Source organism: Spea bombifrons, chromosome 3, assembly GCF_027358695.1.
Source record: "Spea bombifrons isolate aSpeBom1 chromosome 3, aSpeBom1.2.pri, whole genome shotgun sequence".
Taxonomy (NCBI): domain Eukaryota; kingdom Metazoa; phylum Chordata; class Amphibia; order Anura; family Pelobatidae; genus Spea; species Spea bombifrons.
In genome coordinates, this window is record NC_071089.1 from 103170082 (window position 1) to 103186743 (window position 16662).

At 40.1% G+C, this 16662-nt stretch overlaps 1 protein-coding gene across 1 annotated transcript in view; it reads left to right on the forward strand.

The window, feature by feature from the left end:
- The first annotated feature begins 1653 nt into the window (after window positions 1-1653).
- The window catches only part of RASA2 (RAS p21 protein activator 2), a 33282-nt gene continuing 18273 nt past the window's right edge, over window positions 1654-16662 (forward strand). Inside the window, exons 1-5 of the mRNA XM_053460563.1 lie at window positions 1654-1798; window positions 7843-7960; window positions 9670-9773; window positions 12579-12673; window positions 15609-15682. Coding sequence (XP_053316538.1) covers window positions 1705-1798; window positions 7843-7960; window positions 9670-9773; window positions 12579-12673; window positions 15609-15682 — 485 coding nt within the window. The 5' untranslated portion in view covers window positions 1654-1704. The remainder of the gene's footprint in view (window positions 1799-7842; window positions 7961-9669; window positions 9774-12578; window positions 12674-15608; window positions 15683-16662) is intronic.

Here is a 16662-nt window from a genome sequence, read left to right on the forward strand (position 1 = left end):
ATGTATCCATGTTTAAAGGACACCTATGCATAAAATATCTGGCAGAGGTGCCTTAAAATCATTGCTGCTTTTTATCATGCATTTTTGTCTGAAAAATCCCTTAACTGGGCATCTGGACTTATTACACAAGTGGAATGTAGGGTAGGAAAGAGGGAAAAGGAGGCTTGGGTCCTAGATGGGAACTACCCTTTCAAAAAATAAAAATGTGCAGTTGGGAGGTAAGCAGATATTTGCTTTTTTGTGACCGGCACTGCTTCTAAAAGTAACTCCAACCATGATTTTACAGTCTCATTATTGTCCTGTAATATTTGTCCCAAAAACTGTCCTAAATAGTAACATGATCCTTTGCTTCTGTGAAGCTACTTCTCATGACCTGGAGTCCTCTTAAGAGATTGACCACATTAAACATACGGCTCACCAGCACAGTTAAAGTGTTGCTCTGCAGTATGTATATAAGTAATCACTTATGCATCACTTAACGTTTGCTGATCAGCATTATGTGTGTCCTGGAGCACCTGGCTGACGTAGTCTCTCTAAACACAGCACCCACCGCATCACACATGGCCATACCTGGGAACTCTCTGGCTTTTGCTCGGAGACTCACGCGGGTGAAATGACTTTTCTCTGGGTCATGGTGTCAAATCTCCGGGTTGGGAATGGGCATTAAAGCACGCTCCCTGCCCCTCCCACCCCACACAATGTTAAAGAGTTTAGAGCTAGCCCCACCCACTAGCATCTAGGGCTCTAGGTAGCCGCAGCCTGGAAGTTCCCAGGTACGCATATGATGCAGCATTCTACATTTACGCTGCAAATGGTGCCAAACTTGCCTACTCAAGCCACATATTGCCACAAAAGTTTTTTTTTGCGTAAATACTGGCTTTTTGTACACCGTGTCTGATGCCAGCTCGGTCTGGTAGCACCCCGAACTTGGGGTACTTTGACACAGCGGTGGGCGAAGCAATATATTACCATATAGTGTGACAGAATCCCCAATACAATTATATTTTAAATAGAATTTATAGGCTGTGCTCCAATTTCTTGCTTTGTTGTGCATACATTAGGGTTATTTCTGCAACATTCCAATTTTTTTTAGTTTGGGCTTCCATTCTTTATTTTGGAGGGAAAAGGAACTAAAGGACACCCCATGCAGAACTTCAGGCAAGTTTCTCAGCTCTTCGAAAGCTGCTTGCCGCACAATGCTGCGCACAGACAAAGCACCACATGAAGGGGAAAAGCCGAGGGGGTGAACGAAGTGAACGCTCTGTGCTTAAAGCCTTGGATGTGATAAAACAAACCAGTACCCTACGTCCCAGGAGCCATTGAGCCCACCTTATACAATTGTGTCAGCTGGCTGAGCTCGTGCGAGCAGGAAGCGCAACAGACCGTCCAGGGTTTAGTTCGTATATCATGAAGTATTAAGCAGGTCGTGCTCCAAGCAGCGGAGTCGGCGCACTCACACCGGAGCGACCCTCTGCACCATTACCTGCCTCTCTACGGGGTACGCCAGTGACTGAATACCCCGCGCACTTTTCTGTGCCTTTAACACAAGGACCCCGCCTGTACAGTGACGCATCTGTGGTCTGGAGGCGTTCATAATATACTGTATCACTCCGCAGCGGATTTCCTATCTTGTCGCACAGAGCAGCAAAGTAGTCCTGTGGTGGCGGAAGAGCTTTGGCAGGGAGACTGCCGCTGCCGCCGGAGATGGCAGGAGAGCAGCGGACAGGAGGTGGAGGAGAGGCCGGGGATCCGACTGCGGCCCCCGTGCGAGTTCTGCAAAGCTTGCGGGGAAAAATATGTGAGTTTCAGGGGACAGTCGCGGTTTGCTTGGGGTGTCTAATCAAGCAGCTTTATTGTGACTTTAACACTGTGCAGAGTCTAATCAGATAGGGACTGGTCCATTGAGTTAATTATTACACAGGGGTGTATGGTACGTACAGTGTGTGTTTTACCTATAGGCTAATTGTTGGCTTATGTAGTGTTCATTGATCGTATTTGTCTCTATATCCTCCTAGAAACTCGGCTAATGTAATGCTGAGCTGCTCCAGCATACTTTTTAAATCGAGTCGCATTTCTTTTTCTCAGTACCTATATGTTATTTACATTGTTTTATAGCCTTTATCTTATTTCTCTCCTCGGACACAAGGCTCCCTATTGCATGTATGTTTATAGCAGATTGGAAGCTCTTCAGGGCAGAGCCTCTTTGCCAGTGACCTTATTTGCCCCCTCGCCAAATGATCTGCCCCATGTAAATAGAAAAAAAACAAACGTTTAGCCTTAATAAATTTCTCCGGGCCGTTCGATAATTGCCGGTTTCTCTATACTTTTAAGGTTTAAATGGGCACGCCAGCCATCATATGCCCCTTAGTGCCCCATATCGATTTGCCCCTCTGCCTGCCCCTGGGTATTATCGGCTGGACATATCGCTCTTACCTCCGATTCAGTGCTGGCTCTGTGAACTCTTGGCTCCTCGTTGACTGGAATGTCCCTTTAATATGTGCTGAATATTACGTATGGCTTATACATGTTTCCGTAACTGTTTCTACTCTATAATACCCCTCACAGTGTGCCGCATCGTTTTGACAGGCATTTCATTTGTATTGCGTTTCAATTCTGGACATACATTGTTATCGTTTATTTTTAGTATGGATGCTTATTTAGTATTCATATAGAAAGTGAGCCCCTGTTAGTAAATTGTAGCCTCATGGAATTCACGATCTTTTGTGTGATTCATATTAGGAGTTTTGTTTTGTGAGTTTTGCTTTTCTATATGTTAACCTGGTTGAATTTTGTTTTAAGTGCGTTATATATATATATATATATATTGTTTTAGCAGCATTATCAATGCGTGTCTTGGGGCTTATTTACTAATAGTAGGAGTTGGCAGGAGGGCTATGGTCGCCAACTATACGTTCCAAAGGAGCAACCCCAATAAAAGGCACTGTTTTAGTGTCCCTGACAGACCCATGAATACTTGCATACTTCCTAAATGGGGGAAAAGGGGCTTACCTGAGGTAGAAGCTACAGCTCTGCAGCTGCAGTAGCCAATCAGTGACCTAGAACAAGCACCCCACGCATGCAGCGTGCAGAGGTAATTTATATCGCAAGTATGGGGGGAGGATTCTGCAGGATTCCCGAATGCAATTGCAAGGGAGACACCCCAAAAATTAAAGTCCCTTAAGCGTATTCTGCTAGAAGACTTTGGGCTGGCCCTGTATAGTGAGATTTCGTGAAAAGCACCTTCCAAATGCAACTATGCATTTTGCTGGGCCATCTCAGACTTAATTTTAGGAGAACCTTGCTTGGATGGCCCTTCATAATGCATAGTGAGTTATGTGTTGAAACCATTTCTCTGTAGGTTCCCAACTCCTATATTCTTGAATGGACCTTTTTATAACTATCTTGTGTATGGGGTTGGTTCCACCAAATCCCAAACGCCTGGTACAGGCAAAACAGCTGATATTTATTAAATTATTGCCTAAAGGCCTGGATTCAGGTAGTAATGCATCTGGTAAAAGCAGCATTTTTGAAGAGCCTTCTTACCTGTACACGCTGCCATGACTAGTTCTCATTATGTTTTATATATTTTGTGTATGAATGTTGAGTCTGCTGTAAAGGACAAGAGGGTAACAGGCTGGACTGAGTTTAGTTTGGGTTTAAGAACTAGAGCAGAGACCAATAAAATCAAAACCCAAATTCCCTCCCCTCTACAACTTTGTTGAGTTTGTTCATTGCAAATGGTTGGTGTACTAATTCATCGACTCGACCAGGGCCAGTAAGAGCCACTGCAGTAGGAGCTGCATTGGCCATGATGAAACATTGACCACCTAATACGTTTTGCTCTGATTTCACAAGCGCTAAGAATGCTGCTGGTTTTGAGGAATCTGGGCATTGTTTCACACAGTGAGAGATGTTGCTTGCTGACATTTGCCTGGGTATTGCTAGCGCATAATTATGGGTCGTCAGTGCCTTTCTCCATTGTGACTGTTGGGTGATGCCATAATACATAACAACCAGATATATATAATTGCTAATATCCTGCTCTAGACATGCTCATCACACACAACAGCAATGTGATGTCACCTCATGCGCCTCTTTGGAGCTACTCTTTGGAGCTCTTCGGTCCCGCCTGCTTTGCCCATCTCAGACCAAAGCTGATGTACTGCATAGTGGCTCAAACATGTCAGATCACTACTTAAGAGAACCAACAGGACATATGATAACTGGAGTGTCCCTTTTAAATAACCCTTAATTTCATCACCTTCAAGTTCAGATACACCATCCTATAAACTGATTAATGGATTGTTTGGTTAGTTCGTGTGTTTGGTTTTATGAATAATTGGTTACATAAGCTGTATTCTTGTAATTAGAATCCGGAATGTCACCCTAAGCCAACTACAAAACCTCTTTTACCACCATTATTGCAAAATATGAAACAATCATGATAAGTAATAAAGAACATAATAAACACTGACGTTCTCTTAAATAGAACACACCTTCATCTACGTATTTTACTAGCCAAATTCTAAGCAAATGTCTAGATGTTTCATTAGATGAAATATCTTTTGATCTGTGGATTTCCTATAAATATCGCATGGTTATAACGAAACATTATTCTGTGTAAACACGATAATGTCATTTGACAGCCTGCTTCTGCTGCTTCTGTCAGTGGCCACTTTTACAAGGATTATAGTTGGTCACCCTTTGCAGAGGTTGCTCGTTCCGAGATCCAATGGGTAGACTTAACTACCTAGAGTGTTGCTTTAAATTGACAAATTGTTGTCATTTAGGAGAGAATTGCCATTTATAACGTTATGGTAAGAAATTAAATGTAACCTAACCTACCATCTACAAGCAGAATCTTCACCTTTTTGGGGAGCATTCACAAAAGGGAGAGTTTTCCGGAGTTTGCACTCCACTTTTCATTATGAAGGGCCAACACTGGAAAGTGTCTTCAGCTTGGAGGCCTGAGCTGGCCCCTGTACTTAAGTAGGTGAGGAGACTTTGCAGTAGAAGCTCATTGGGGTTAGACCTTAATATTGTATAGTCGGCGAGATGAAACACAACTTCCTGCAAACTCTCTTCTCAACTTTCCCTTTAGCGAGTCAGGTCCCTTTCGGTGTTTGGCGTTATTGACACATTACAGAGTAAAAATCCCCTTCCGCTTTTGAAAGGGTTAAAATGAATACAAGGTACCAAACATAATTGCTGTAATACTTGCGTACTTCCTACCACACAGTTTACGCAATTGCATGACAAAGTTTGAGATCAATATATTTACACTGTACAGAACCCCCTTGTTTCAAGGGCAGTTTGAAACAAAATGTGTACACTGCGGTCACCTATCCAGAAAGGCTGTACTACAGTAAGGGAGCAGTGTCATTCAACTAGTAATTTAACATGGTATGTGATGTATATAAAAATTTTATTTTTTTTACTTTTTGTTCTTTCCAAAGGCAAGTCAAAAATATTATTAGTGGAGGTTATCACCTGGGATAAGTAGCTGCTAGCCTGGAGAGGAAAAACATCTACTTCATTCAATATTTAATTTTTTATATGCGCACACATTTTATGTACTTGCCAGCGTACCATGTATTAGAGATGGTTCGCCTGTTTTTTTTGGTTTTTTTTTATACCATGTGATAATCTACATAAAAGCTCAAATAACCAAGGCTTTCTAAATGACAAAATTGAGGCCATAGCCTCTTAAACTTATGCAGGATTGGGGATTGTCACAAATGCCTGCTTTAAATGTTGGGGTCATCGGTTGACAGTTGTCATTCTTTGATCATATTCGTTGTTTGATGTCACATTGGTGTTCCTCCAGTCCATTTCTACCTGAGGTCCCGGAGATTATATCTCATGTGGTCCATTACCTTTTGTAATCATCAGGTGTGTTCAATTGCTTCTGTGTTGGCCAAGACTGGCGTAACGGCCAATTGTTTGCAATATTGAGATTCTTGACCCCTGATCGGCTTGTCTTCTGTGTGACTTCTCTCTGTTATGACGAAGCCGAGTGTGTGAAAGACAACAGAGAGAAAAAGGAAAACTTTGTGTAATAGATTGTGAAATTAGAAAGATTACTATGGTAAATGTATGAACAGTAATTATATTTTGGCAAGGATGACCTTTCCTTCAGTAGATTAAGGATCATCTAATTGGGTGCTTCAGATACCGATTTAATGGTTGATGTAAGCAAGACAGACGTCTTCATTGACAAAAAAGCATGCCCCAGTTTGCAAACCACAAGGTCTATCTGCTCATTGAAACTTATGAAATGCGTTTCCCCTGACAGGAAGTTGGTGGATGAAGCCACTCTTAATAAACTTACTTTGCGCTGCAATAAGTGTCATCTAGTTTGTCATTGAGGTGGAGCTTTGAGCTCAAAACAGAGACTGTGTATGTAAGAAGACCACGAAGGAGGAAAAGATTGTGGTTTCCTTTTGAGACTGAAATTACACAGATGCAGAATGAAACGCATCACATAGTTTCCTATAATTTTTTTTATCATGAAGCTTGTCCTCTGTTCTTGCTGTGTGCATGCGTTGATGTTGGCTATTCCATTCTAATGTGCACTGACACACAATGCGAATGCGTGCCTCAATGTATTTTTTGTTTTATTAAACAATCTTAACCACTTTTGTATTTTACTCTCTATCGCAAAAAATCCTTCTATTTTTGCCACAGTTAGAAAAAGAGGTTTGTGTATGTTGATCTCGTGTAGGGTGCTTTTCATAAGTTTCAAATTGAAATTGTGGTTGAATAGCACATGGTCGTGTCATTTTAATTCTTTGTTAGAATGACATAATCCATTCTTCATCCTTGGGACAAGTACAGGTGAGTCATCATCATTTCGCTAACCCCTGGTGGAACACTTGTTAATATGCAAAAGATATTAAAACAAAACAAATACCATAAAATGTTCACTGAGATGAACATTCATCTCCATCCCACTTCATTAACAATGAAATACACAGGGCCCGCTCGACAGAGTTGCCCTTTGTTATGCATGGAAAGTGCTTTACAAACGCACTGCAACATGCTGTTTAGTGAATACACCCAAACTTAATCAGGCTCGTACTGTAGTGGATTCAGGAGAGTTGAAGATATGTCTCTGCATATGTGTCTATATGCGTATCAGTTGTTGGATTAGTTCAGCTTAATGCTAAGAAAGAAGACAAATTAAGGATGCTGGATTGTGCTTGCTTGTCTGGGATATTTCATATCAGAATACACAACTTTGATACCATCAGTATCATTTTAGAGAATGTGGCTTCTTGCTGCCTGTGGCTTATTTAGAGACAAATGTATATATTGATGCTGGTGTGTGTGTCAGATTATGGCATCAAATTAATGCCCTCTCGCTCCCTAGGCACTTGCCCCATGTAACCTTTACCTGCACCTACATGGCCTACTCTTGCCCAGCTACATGTGGTTTCTCATCCTCCCCATGCCACATAGCCAGTGATTGCTTCAAGCCTGTATCCTTGTATGTTTCACAAACCTTTGCTGCCCCATATCCAACACATAATTGTATGTAAATTGTGTACTTGTTTACAGATATTTATTATAAAGACAAAAGGGACATTCTTGGCATTGTTTGCATCGCCTATAATTCATTCACTTAACACGTGAAATAAGAATTATACAAAAGTATACATTTCTTATATTGTATTTATACCACAAGTTTTATTGACCTAATGCATTCGTTTTTTCCAGGTCTGTAAAAATGTTTTAAAAAAAATATAAAAAGTGTTTTATGTCCAGTTACTGGTAAATATATACGTAGATATATTATTAAACTGTGCATTTTGACTCATTCTTATTCATTCCAACTGACAGGTGCAGCAAAGAATTTACTTCCATACCCGGGACCAAACAAAATGAGAGACTGCTTCTGTACGGTGAATCTGGACCAGGAAGAAATCTTTCGAACAAAAGTTGTGGAAAAGTCATTAAAGTAAGTGTTATGTGCAGGGACACTCCAGCCATCGTATTCACTTTAATGCAAATGATAGTTGAGTGGTTGTACAGTGAGGGAACTTAAACATGCATGCAAAAGGTTTGTACTAAAGATAAGAAACAATAAGGTTTTAGATTTTTTCTGTAGGAAAAAATGGGCAGGTCAGGTGGGCCAAATTTTTCTTATGTGCACCTAAAAGATGAATAAAATTGTGATTTGGCCTTGTGTACTTCTCTTATCTGCATCCTCTTGCCTGCTACGTAGTTCTCTCTGACGGCCGAAGAACACAGACCTTCTTTCTCGATCACACTAATGTTATCAGTTATAGGGAACTCCGCACAGCACTTAGCAGAATCTTTACACATGTCATGGAACTCTTCCTACTTTAAGGAATCCTGGTTATTCAGGATAATGTTTGAAAGTTAGAGGGAACTTTTTTTTATCATTACATAAAATGCAGTAATACTCATGACAGTTCATTTAATGTGGCAACTAATAAAACTATGTTCCTGGGCACTGTATTTAACATTTTTGGGGGGCATAAAGGTCCTATTCCATCTCCTCACCTGAATTTAACAAATTTTTCTCATAGAAATTGAATACCTAAACCTCGCTCATAAATCTGTAGGCATGTCCAGTTTAGCCTTTAGTCACTTGAGATGTACTTTGGTGACAGCCTGTTAACCCTTTTATCATTATTCATCCCTTTTTGTGGCTAAATGTATGTTTTGGGGTTTTTTTTTTTTTTTTGTTGCTTAAATCCTATTCATCCACGTAACACAATGTGTATTATTACTAAGCTGTAACAATGCTGAGCTTTTTTTTTTTTTTTTTTTTTTTTTTTTTTTTTTTTTTAAGACAAATTTGCTCTGTCCCCCATCTCCTCATCCTAATCTTTCAATGTTTTGTGCAGAAAAATAAATAAAAATGTATACATGACTGCCCCTAGAACAACGCTTTTAATGATAAAGCTGTCGATGATTTTCCTTGCTACCGCATGGATTACCTATAGCCCATAATGAGATTCCACATATCATTACAGCTGTCAAAGCAACAGAAAGTTGATACCAAACAATCTTCATTCATTCGCACAAGTTTGTATGCTTTATTTTTTGTTGCAAAAACATGTTCGCTGCCTGAGGAATAAGATTAGACTTGTGGCTTTGATGCTTTTTTTTCCTGTGACGTTTTACTGATCTACTGGAAGTGATATCCATAGTGGTAGAGTTTATTCATGGATTCAGGATGGGCATGAGAATATTTCAACGTAGTGTCTTCACTGTTAATGTTATAACTATTGTACATTTTTAATGTTACTAATGTTCATTCCCCTCTATTGTAATATCGCTAGTAGTAAAAATCTAAATAATCAGCAATGTAATGTATTTCCTTCTGATAAACATTATGCATGGCCGGGTTAGCCCTTATAAGAGAAGCTGTCTGGTTTGGCCCTGCGTTATGCATAATTGCACCTTTAAATCAAGCTATATCTCTGCTTTAGTGAGATCACCAAAGATTTGCTCCAGAAACAATCTTTATGGGTGAAAAATATGTAGGATGCCGACCTTGGACTTTGGGATGTAATGCCTTCTCTCAATGAACATCTATGAGGAAAAACTTGCCTTGCATAATGGACGGAATGCTTTTCTTCATCTTTTTTAACTAATTTTTAACCTGTTGCTAATTGTTGCTTTTCTTCACGACAGCCCGTTTTATGGTGAAGACTTTTACTTTGAAATCCCACGAACGTTCCACAGCCTCTCCTTTTATATCTATGATAAGAGTTTGTTACAGAGGGATCTACGGATAGGTAAGCAGCAGCTATCGTTTTATTCCTCAATAATTTATATAGCGTTGCCCCAAGAGTATGCCAGCTGGAATCTCCACGAGGCGATGCAGAAAGGGTAGTAGGGTCTTTCTCCAGCGATCATTGGGTTCCTAACTACTCCGTTGCATTATGCATGAGAGACAGAGGATAAATAGGTTCGGATTTAAACCAGAGTTTTTTCGTTGTCTGCTAATTTTATTTTCAAAACTATTGATCATTTTGTTATTCGCTTTCAGGCTCTCATTAAAGGGTCTTATTCCAATATTTCAACTGTTTGGTTATGCATCTATTACAGAGAAAATTATTGGCATGGACTTTATGTAGTGGTGTGTGTGTAGATGTACAGTGTGTGTGTGTGTGTGTATATATGTATGTATATATAGATATAGATATATGTATACTCTCCCAGTGAACCCCCATACAAAAACAATGCACATTTTAAATACTCTTATACATTGTTCAAATTGGGGAAAGAAAGGAAAGCAAAAAGGTGCTTAACCTGAAGCCGAATCTGCAGCCCTACATCTTCCCACCTCTTTCTTGGTCCAGGCATTCTTCACTGATTGGCTGCCTTTTTAATGGCTTTTGAAACAAAAACGCACCCACTCATTATTCATTGAGCTGCTGTAGGCTACAGTTTATTATCTGTAGTATTCACGTAGACTGAGAATATAGATGCAATTAGTTTCTCTCTTGTTACTTATTTTTGTAAGCCCTGTATACAGTTTTTCCACGCTGGTGCTAAAATCCCATCATAATATTGGCTTACAAACGTAACCGCGTCCTCTGGAATCTTCTCCATGGGTATGGCCCGTAAGATTTGACAGTTCCTTTAACAGCTGGATATTATATGTATATTTTTTAAAGGACGTTCCAGCCATCATATGAAGCACTGGGATTGGGGCTTCATACAACGTTTAAATGTGACTTTCAGCTACACACTTTTCTCTCTATGCTAATGCATGGAGAGATTCATCCCTATCTGTCTTTTCTCTTCTGTGCGTTGGCACTGTTTCCACTCCCTCGGCTCCTTGTCTTGTATGAGATGCATTCAGCAGAACACATCTCCTATCAGTCAGCGCTGGCTCCAATGAAATTCCCAATGGCTCTTATGAGAAACGCTATGTACACGCATGTGCATTCATTTCAATGGGAGCACTTTTCTGCCAGTGACTTGGGTGGGTTTGGCGCCACCACTGGGCAGGCTGCGTACTGCGTGTCTGGAACAAGGTGTGCATGAGATACACACACTTAGGTCATTGCAAAGTATTCTAATAGGCGTTCTTTGTTCATGGAGCTGTATGACATGTGTCCCTTTAAGGGATGTGAGATACAAGACGTGACCTCTTGTGAATGTAGTGAGGAAGGTGGGCCTAATGAGTAATAAAATGTTATAATTTTGTTAAGCAATGCAATCTAAAATATGTTTTCAGGTTTTGTAATTCTCTTCCTGGCAAGTGTAATTGTGAAACCGATTCACCAGTTGAGTAATCCTGGTATAGTGCTAAGAATGCTAGTTTCCCCCCATTTTTATTTAATGTTTTTAATAGGTCACTGATAGCATGTATAATATATTGAGATCCCTATCCACATTACCATTTATAGACTTTTTTTCTGGACAAGTAGGGCCTTCTTACCACTAATCAGCCAGCAAGGGGTGAGATCAGTGGTCGGGGCAGACCCTCCGGGGTTTTCACTCCTCTTCCTAGTCGGGAGTGCCCAGTCACATGATCGGGCACTCAGGCAGTAATTGTATATCTTGTATATTGTATATAGCTTAAGGTCACTGAATCAGCTGCCACTTGATCTCGCCTCTCATTTACTAGAATGGAAGTTCTACTGAGCATGTGCAAGAAACACATTGTTTAATGCACCCTCCTTTCAATAGAGGCAGCAGGTATTGAATGAGGCAAAACTCATTTTCTAATGCCTGTACTGATCTCCATGCGGTATAATCCACCGGAGTCCATGCAAAAAGGAGTCAGGTTTACATTTTAAAGAAACGTTCCAGCCATCGTATGCACATTGATCCATACAGTAGCTGCATGGTCCTAAATTTTTATGTGGTCTGTTTTGCAAATGCATGGATGTATTCTGCACAATCCACACCCCCTAGCTTAAATGCCCTGCAGGAAATGCATTCGTCCAAACACATCTACCGGCACACAATGATACTCTCCTCCAGCCTGCTGCTGGCAGGGTCTGTTCAGACCCCCAGTGTACATGCGTGCAAAGTGCTGCCATGGATTTTAATGTGAGCGCGTATCTGTCACTGATTGACTACTTCAAGCAGCCGGTCAGTGACAAGAGTAGTAAGAGGAGCCGCTGCTGCAGGGCAGCCTCCTCTGTGTCGGGAAAGTGCTTTATTTTTTTGTTTTAGAAGAATGCATATTAAAGTACTGACAGAGTATTTTAAAGTGCATTTTTATTTAAATGTGGTATCCGCAACTTTCGACTGTCACTTTAATTGGGCCATGAAAATTGGGCATGCTCCCATTAGCATTGAGAAATAGGGATTTGTCTTTACTTATTGTTCACTTGGCTACTTTTGTTTGGCCTGCCCATTCCATGTTTGCATGCAATCTTCCAGTTTTCATGCATTGGCGTTCCACGTGGCTTTATAAATACCACATTGGTTCATAATTTTGGCATTTATCCCTGGGGTCTTAATTGTCACAGTGATGGAAGTTGGGCTTATTTTAATCTCTATAGTTTAAATCCATAAGCATTAACTGCAGGTTCAGTTTCTTTATGAGTGAATAAGAGCTTTATATTTATTGTTCACAGGAAAAGTTGCCATCAAAAAAGATGATTTGTACAGGTATAATGGAAAGGAGCCCTGGTTCCCGCTTCAGCCCATTGATTCAAACTCAGAAGTGCAGGTAAGCTTAGTTGTGGCATTTTAACTTTTTGATTGGAGATTTTTACGCTGTTATAAGTATTTATTAAATCGTTGTCCTAATACATGTGTGTATCAGTGTGGTATGAAAATGCAAAAGTGAACATATACCATAGAATGTTAAAATTTCATAATTTGGTGTTTGTGTGTATGTATAATATGTGTGTGTGATTATATAATATACAGTGCCCTTAGTAAATCTAAGCAAAAAAGGCTGTGAAAAGCCGTATTTATTATTTAACCTTTTGATCTTTTCTTTAAAAAAAGGCCCCGAAACTCTGCTCTCATGGATATGAAGCAATTGCAAAAACAACACAGGTTTATCCAGAAAAAAATTTGTGAAATATGTGTGGCACAGTTTTTGGCACTCTTTTAGTCGATTATTTTGTGCTACCTCCCTTTGCCAAAATAACATCTCTGAGTCTTCTCCTATAATGGAGAATACATGGCAAGGGATCTGAGACCATTCCTCCATACAGAATCGCTCCAGATCCTTCAAGTTTTGAGGTCGACGCCAGTGGACTCTCCTCTTCCGTTCATCCCACAGGTTTTCTATGGGGTGTCGTCAAAGGACTGGGATGGCCATGGTAGGGCCTTGATTTTATGTTCAGTAAACCATTATTTTGATGTATGTTTTGGATCAGTGTCTTGCTGATCCAACCACAGCTCAGGTGTTCATTTAATATCTGTTGATATTTGAGTTCATGATGCTGTGTATCCTAACAAAATGTCCAGGTCCTCTGGCAGAAAAACATCCCCAAAACATTAAAGAGCCACCACCATAGTTAAGCGTGGGCATGAGGTACTTTTCCATATGGCTACCTCCCTGTGTGTGCCAAATACACCTCTGGTGTTTTATTGCCAAAAAGCTTGATTTTGGCTTTGTATGACCATAGAACTCGATCCCATTTGAAGTTCCAGTAGTGTCCGGCAAACTGAAGACAGTTGAGTTTGTTTTTGGATGAGAGTAGAGACTTGTTTCTTGAAACCCTTCCAAACAACTTATGGTGATGTAGGTGACATCGGATTGTAGTTTTTGGAGACTTTCTGACCCCAAGACGCAACTAACTACTGCAATTCTCCATCTGTGATCCTTGGAGATTTTTTGCCCACTCAAACCATCCTGTTCAGTGCGTTGAGACAATATAGACGCTGGTCCTCTTCCAGATCGAATCGCAACATTTCCAGTTGACTGGAACTTCTTACATATTGCCCTGATGGTGAAAATTAGCGTTTTCAATTCTTTTGCTATTTTATCATAAGCCACTTCCTATTTTGTGAATCTCAACAACTTTTTGCCGCTCATCACAGCTATATTCCTTGGTCTTACCCATTGTGATGAATGACTAAGGTAATTTGGCCTATGTGTTACCTAATATTTATGCCCCTATGAAACAGGAAGTCATGGTTGAACCATTTCCTGTCATCCAAATGTACTCAAAAAATTTAAAACATCACTGGGAATATACTTCAACTATAGTTTTCGCATATGAATTCATAAGGGTACCAATAATTGTGCCACACATATATTTAACTTTTTTTTGGATAAACCTGTGTTGCATTTGCAATAGTTTGATATCCATGAGAGCCGAGTATTTCTTGAAGAGGGATAAACAATAGAAATGTTTTCAGTCTTTGCTCATATTTGGTTGCCAATATTTGTGGGGGGGGCACTGTATATTTTAGGAAAGGGAAACGTGTGTATGAAATAAAACAAATGATTATGTAAATGGTGACTGTAGTAGATGGAGGTGAGTGAAGAGCACATTTAGTAAAAAGTGAAAAGGACTTGTAGTTCAGTGCTTTCGATATTGTAATTGCAGTGATCCATAGGCAACAAAAGCCATTTTTGCTTTTACTGGAATAAAATGTGTTCAAGACTAGAGTTTGCAATTCACTTTTTATAACGGTAGATTATGCTTGAAATAAAACTGCGCAAGCAGACGGAATTCTCAATGAAAAGAGTTTGTTCGGGTGTATCTTGTGCGCTCGGAATCCTATCCTTCCCTTGCCACTCCCTGTACCCAACGCCCTGGCACCCGGAACTGGTTAGTGCTGAAATTCTAGGTGTGACTGTTTGGCACGCCGAGCATTCTCTAGAACGTAAACTGGACAGGCAGCATTACTACACAGGATACATCAACACGTAATGATTCTCATAGCTGACATAAATACTCGATAATCGCCTGAGCGATGTGGGGAGGCATCAATTTAGGCGGAAGCTAAAACCCAAGACATCGAGAAGAGGCTGCATACACTGTGTATTGTACATATTACTTCTTTTTAGTTTACTTATTACTTTAAAATTGAGGAAGAGCCTAACATTGGAAATAAAGCTTCCCAAGTATTCCATAATAAGAAAATTATTTTCCATCACCCACCATAACTTTGGTTATTGGTATTTCTCGTGCTACCCTCAAGCCTCAAGTATTAAGCCAATATCACAACCTCATGCTGACGAGTCCCATTAAGGACGAAACAGCGGTCCATGAGTGGTGATCTGGCTACTGCACCTCTTCCCGAGGTTTTGTCTAAAGGCTGTCTTGTGCAGCGGGCAATTACTTTCAAGGGATCCATGTATAAAGTGGAAATAGAGGCAAAATGTTATTGTTGACTGTATTTGCATGCACCTACCCAGAATCCCTTGTGGTTGTGTCTGCATCATGAGATTTCTGAGGGTAAACCAAGCCTTCTGGCTTGTCTGGTGTCTGTAGATGAGTGTTCAATAATTCTTCTACTACCCCCTTAATTTTAAGTGGAAGGATTTTCCATCACCTTTACCCACCATAACGTTGGTTGTTGTTTATAATAAGAAAATTAAGAGATGGTTTTTGCTGCCTATTTGTCGCTCTCTAGCAGCGTGGATGACGTTAGGCCTGTGCAGGCCATTGGCTCTTCACTATGTCCTATCTTTTCAGGGAAAAGTCCATCTGGAATTGAAGCTGAATGAGCTCATTACAGACAATGGATCAGTACAGCAGCTTATGGTACAGTAAGTATGACTGCGAGGGCTCAAGCCATGTGCACACATCACGCAATAGATCAGCAGTGTGGATGGTGGTCAGGAGGTCTGTCAATGTCAGACTTTAAAAAACCAACAGGATGCTTCCTTTTTTCCCCGTTGCTAGCGGAGAGAGAGGAAACGTAGGCGGCTGCAGAACATTTGAATACCATACAAATTAATATTAACTACTAGTCTGCCGTGGCAGGGTATATGTTGGTTAAAACTGTTGAGCATACTGTATTCTTCACAATACACCCCATATTATATTAATCATCGTATGTAGATTTTAAATTTCTAGAAGTTTTTGTCTAAGTTTACTGATGGATTGTGCTGGGTTGGGGCTTGTGGTTTAGGTGGATCTGTCCTTTGGCTCCCTCAAATACAAGAGTCAATCATGTGTCTTTTTGTATATTGGCTCCATGTTAGGCTGTACCTGCTGGTCGACTGGTATTGTTTGGTATTTTGTTCACTGACATGTTTTATAGTATACCTTATGGTCCCTTGTAGCACTCATTTCATTTCCTCATTGAGGGTTTTTCAATAAAAATATCTCCAGTGTATTGTGTCTTTATAGTAATATGCTAGATACCACATTTAATATGAAAACACAGGGCGTTTTACATGTCCCACTAATACGCTAGAGATCTCTCGTGTGGCCTGTTCATAGCCCGTAAGGCCGCCACAAAGTAAATTAAAAACCAAGTTTGTTTACTGATTCACTAGGTAAGTTGATATGACAACAAAGATCCGATGTTGAAATGCTTTCTAATTGCTTATAATTGACTGTGTATGCAAATGTTTTGTTTTCTCTACCACCGCCGCGTCATCAGACAAAAATTATTCGTATTTTCTTGCGTGGCTTGTTGCAGTATAAAAAATGCGATTATGAGGGTTATAAATATTGAGCTTATTACTTTATTTTCGGTAAAAAAAAAATAATAAAAAAAAATTTCTGTAATAAGGTTATT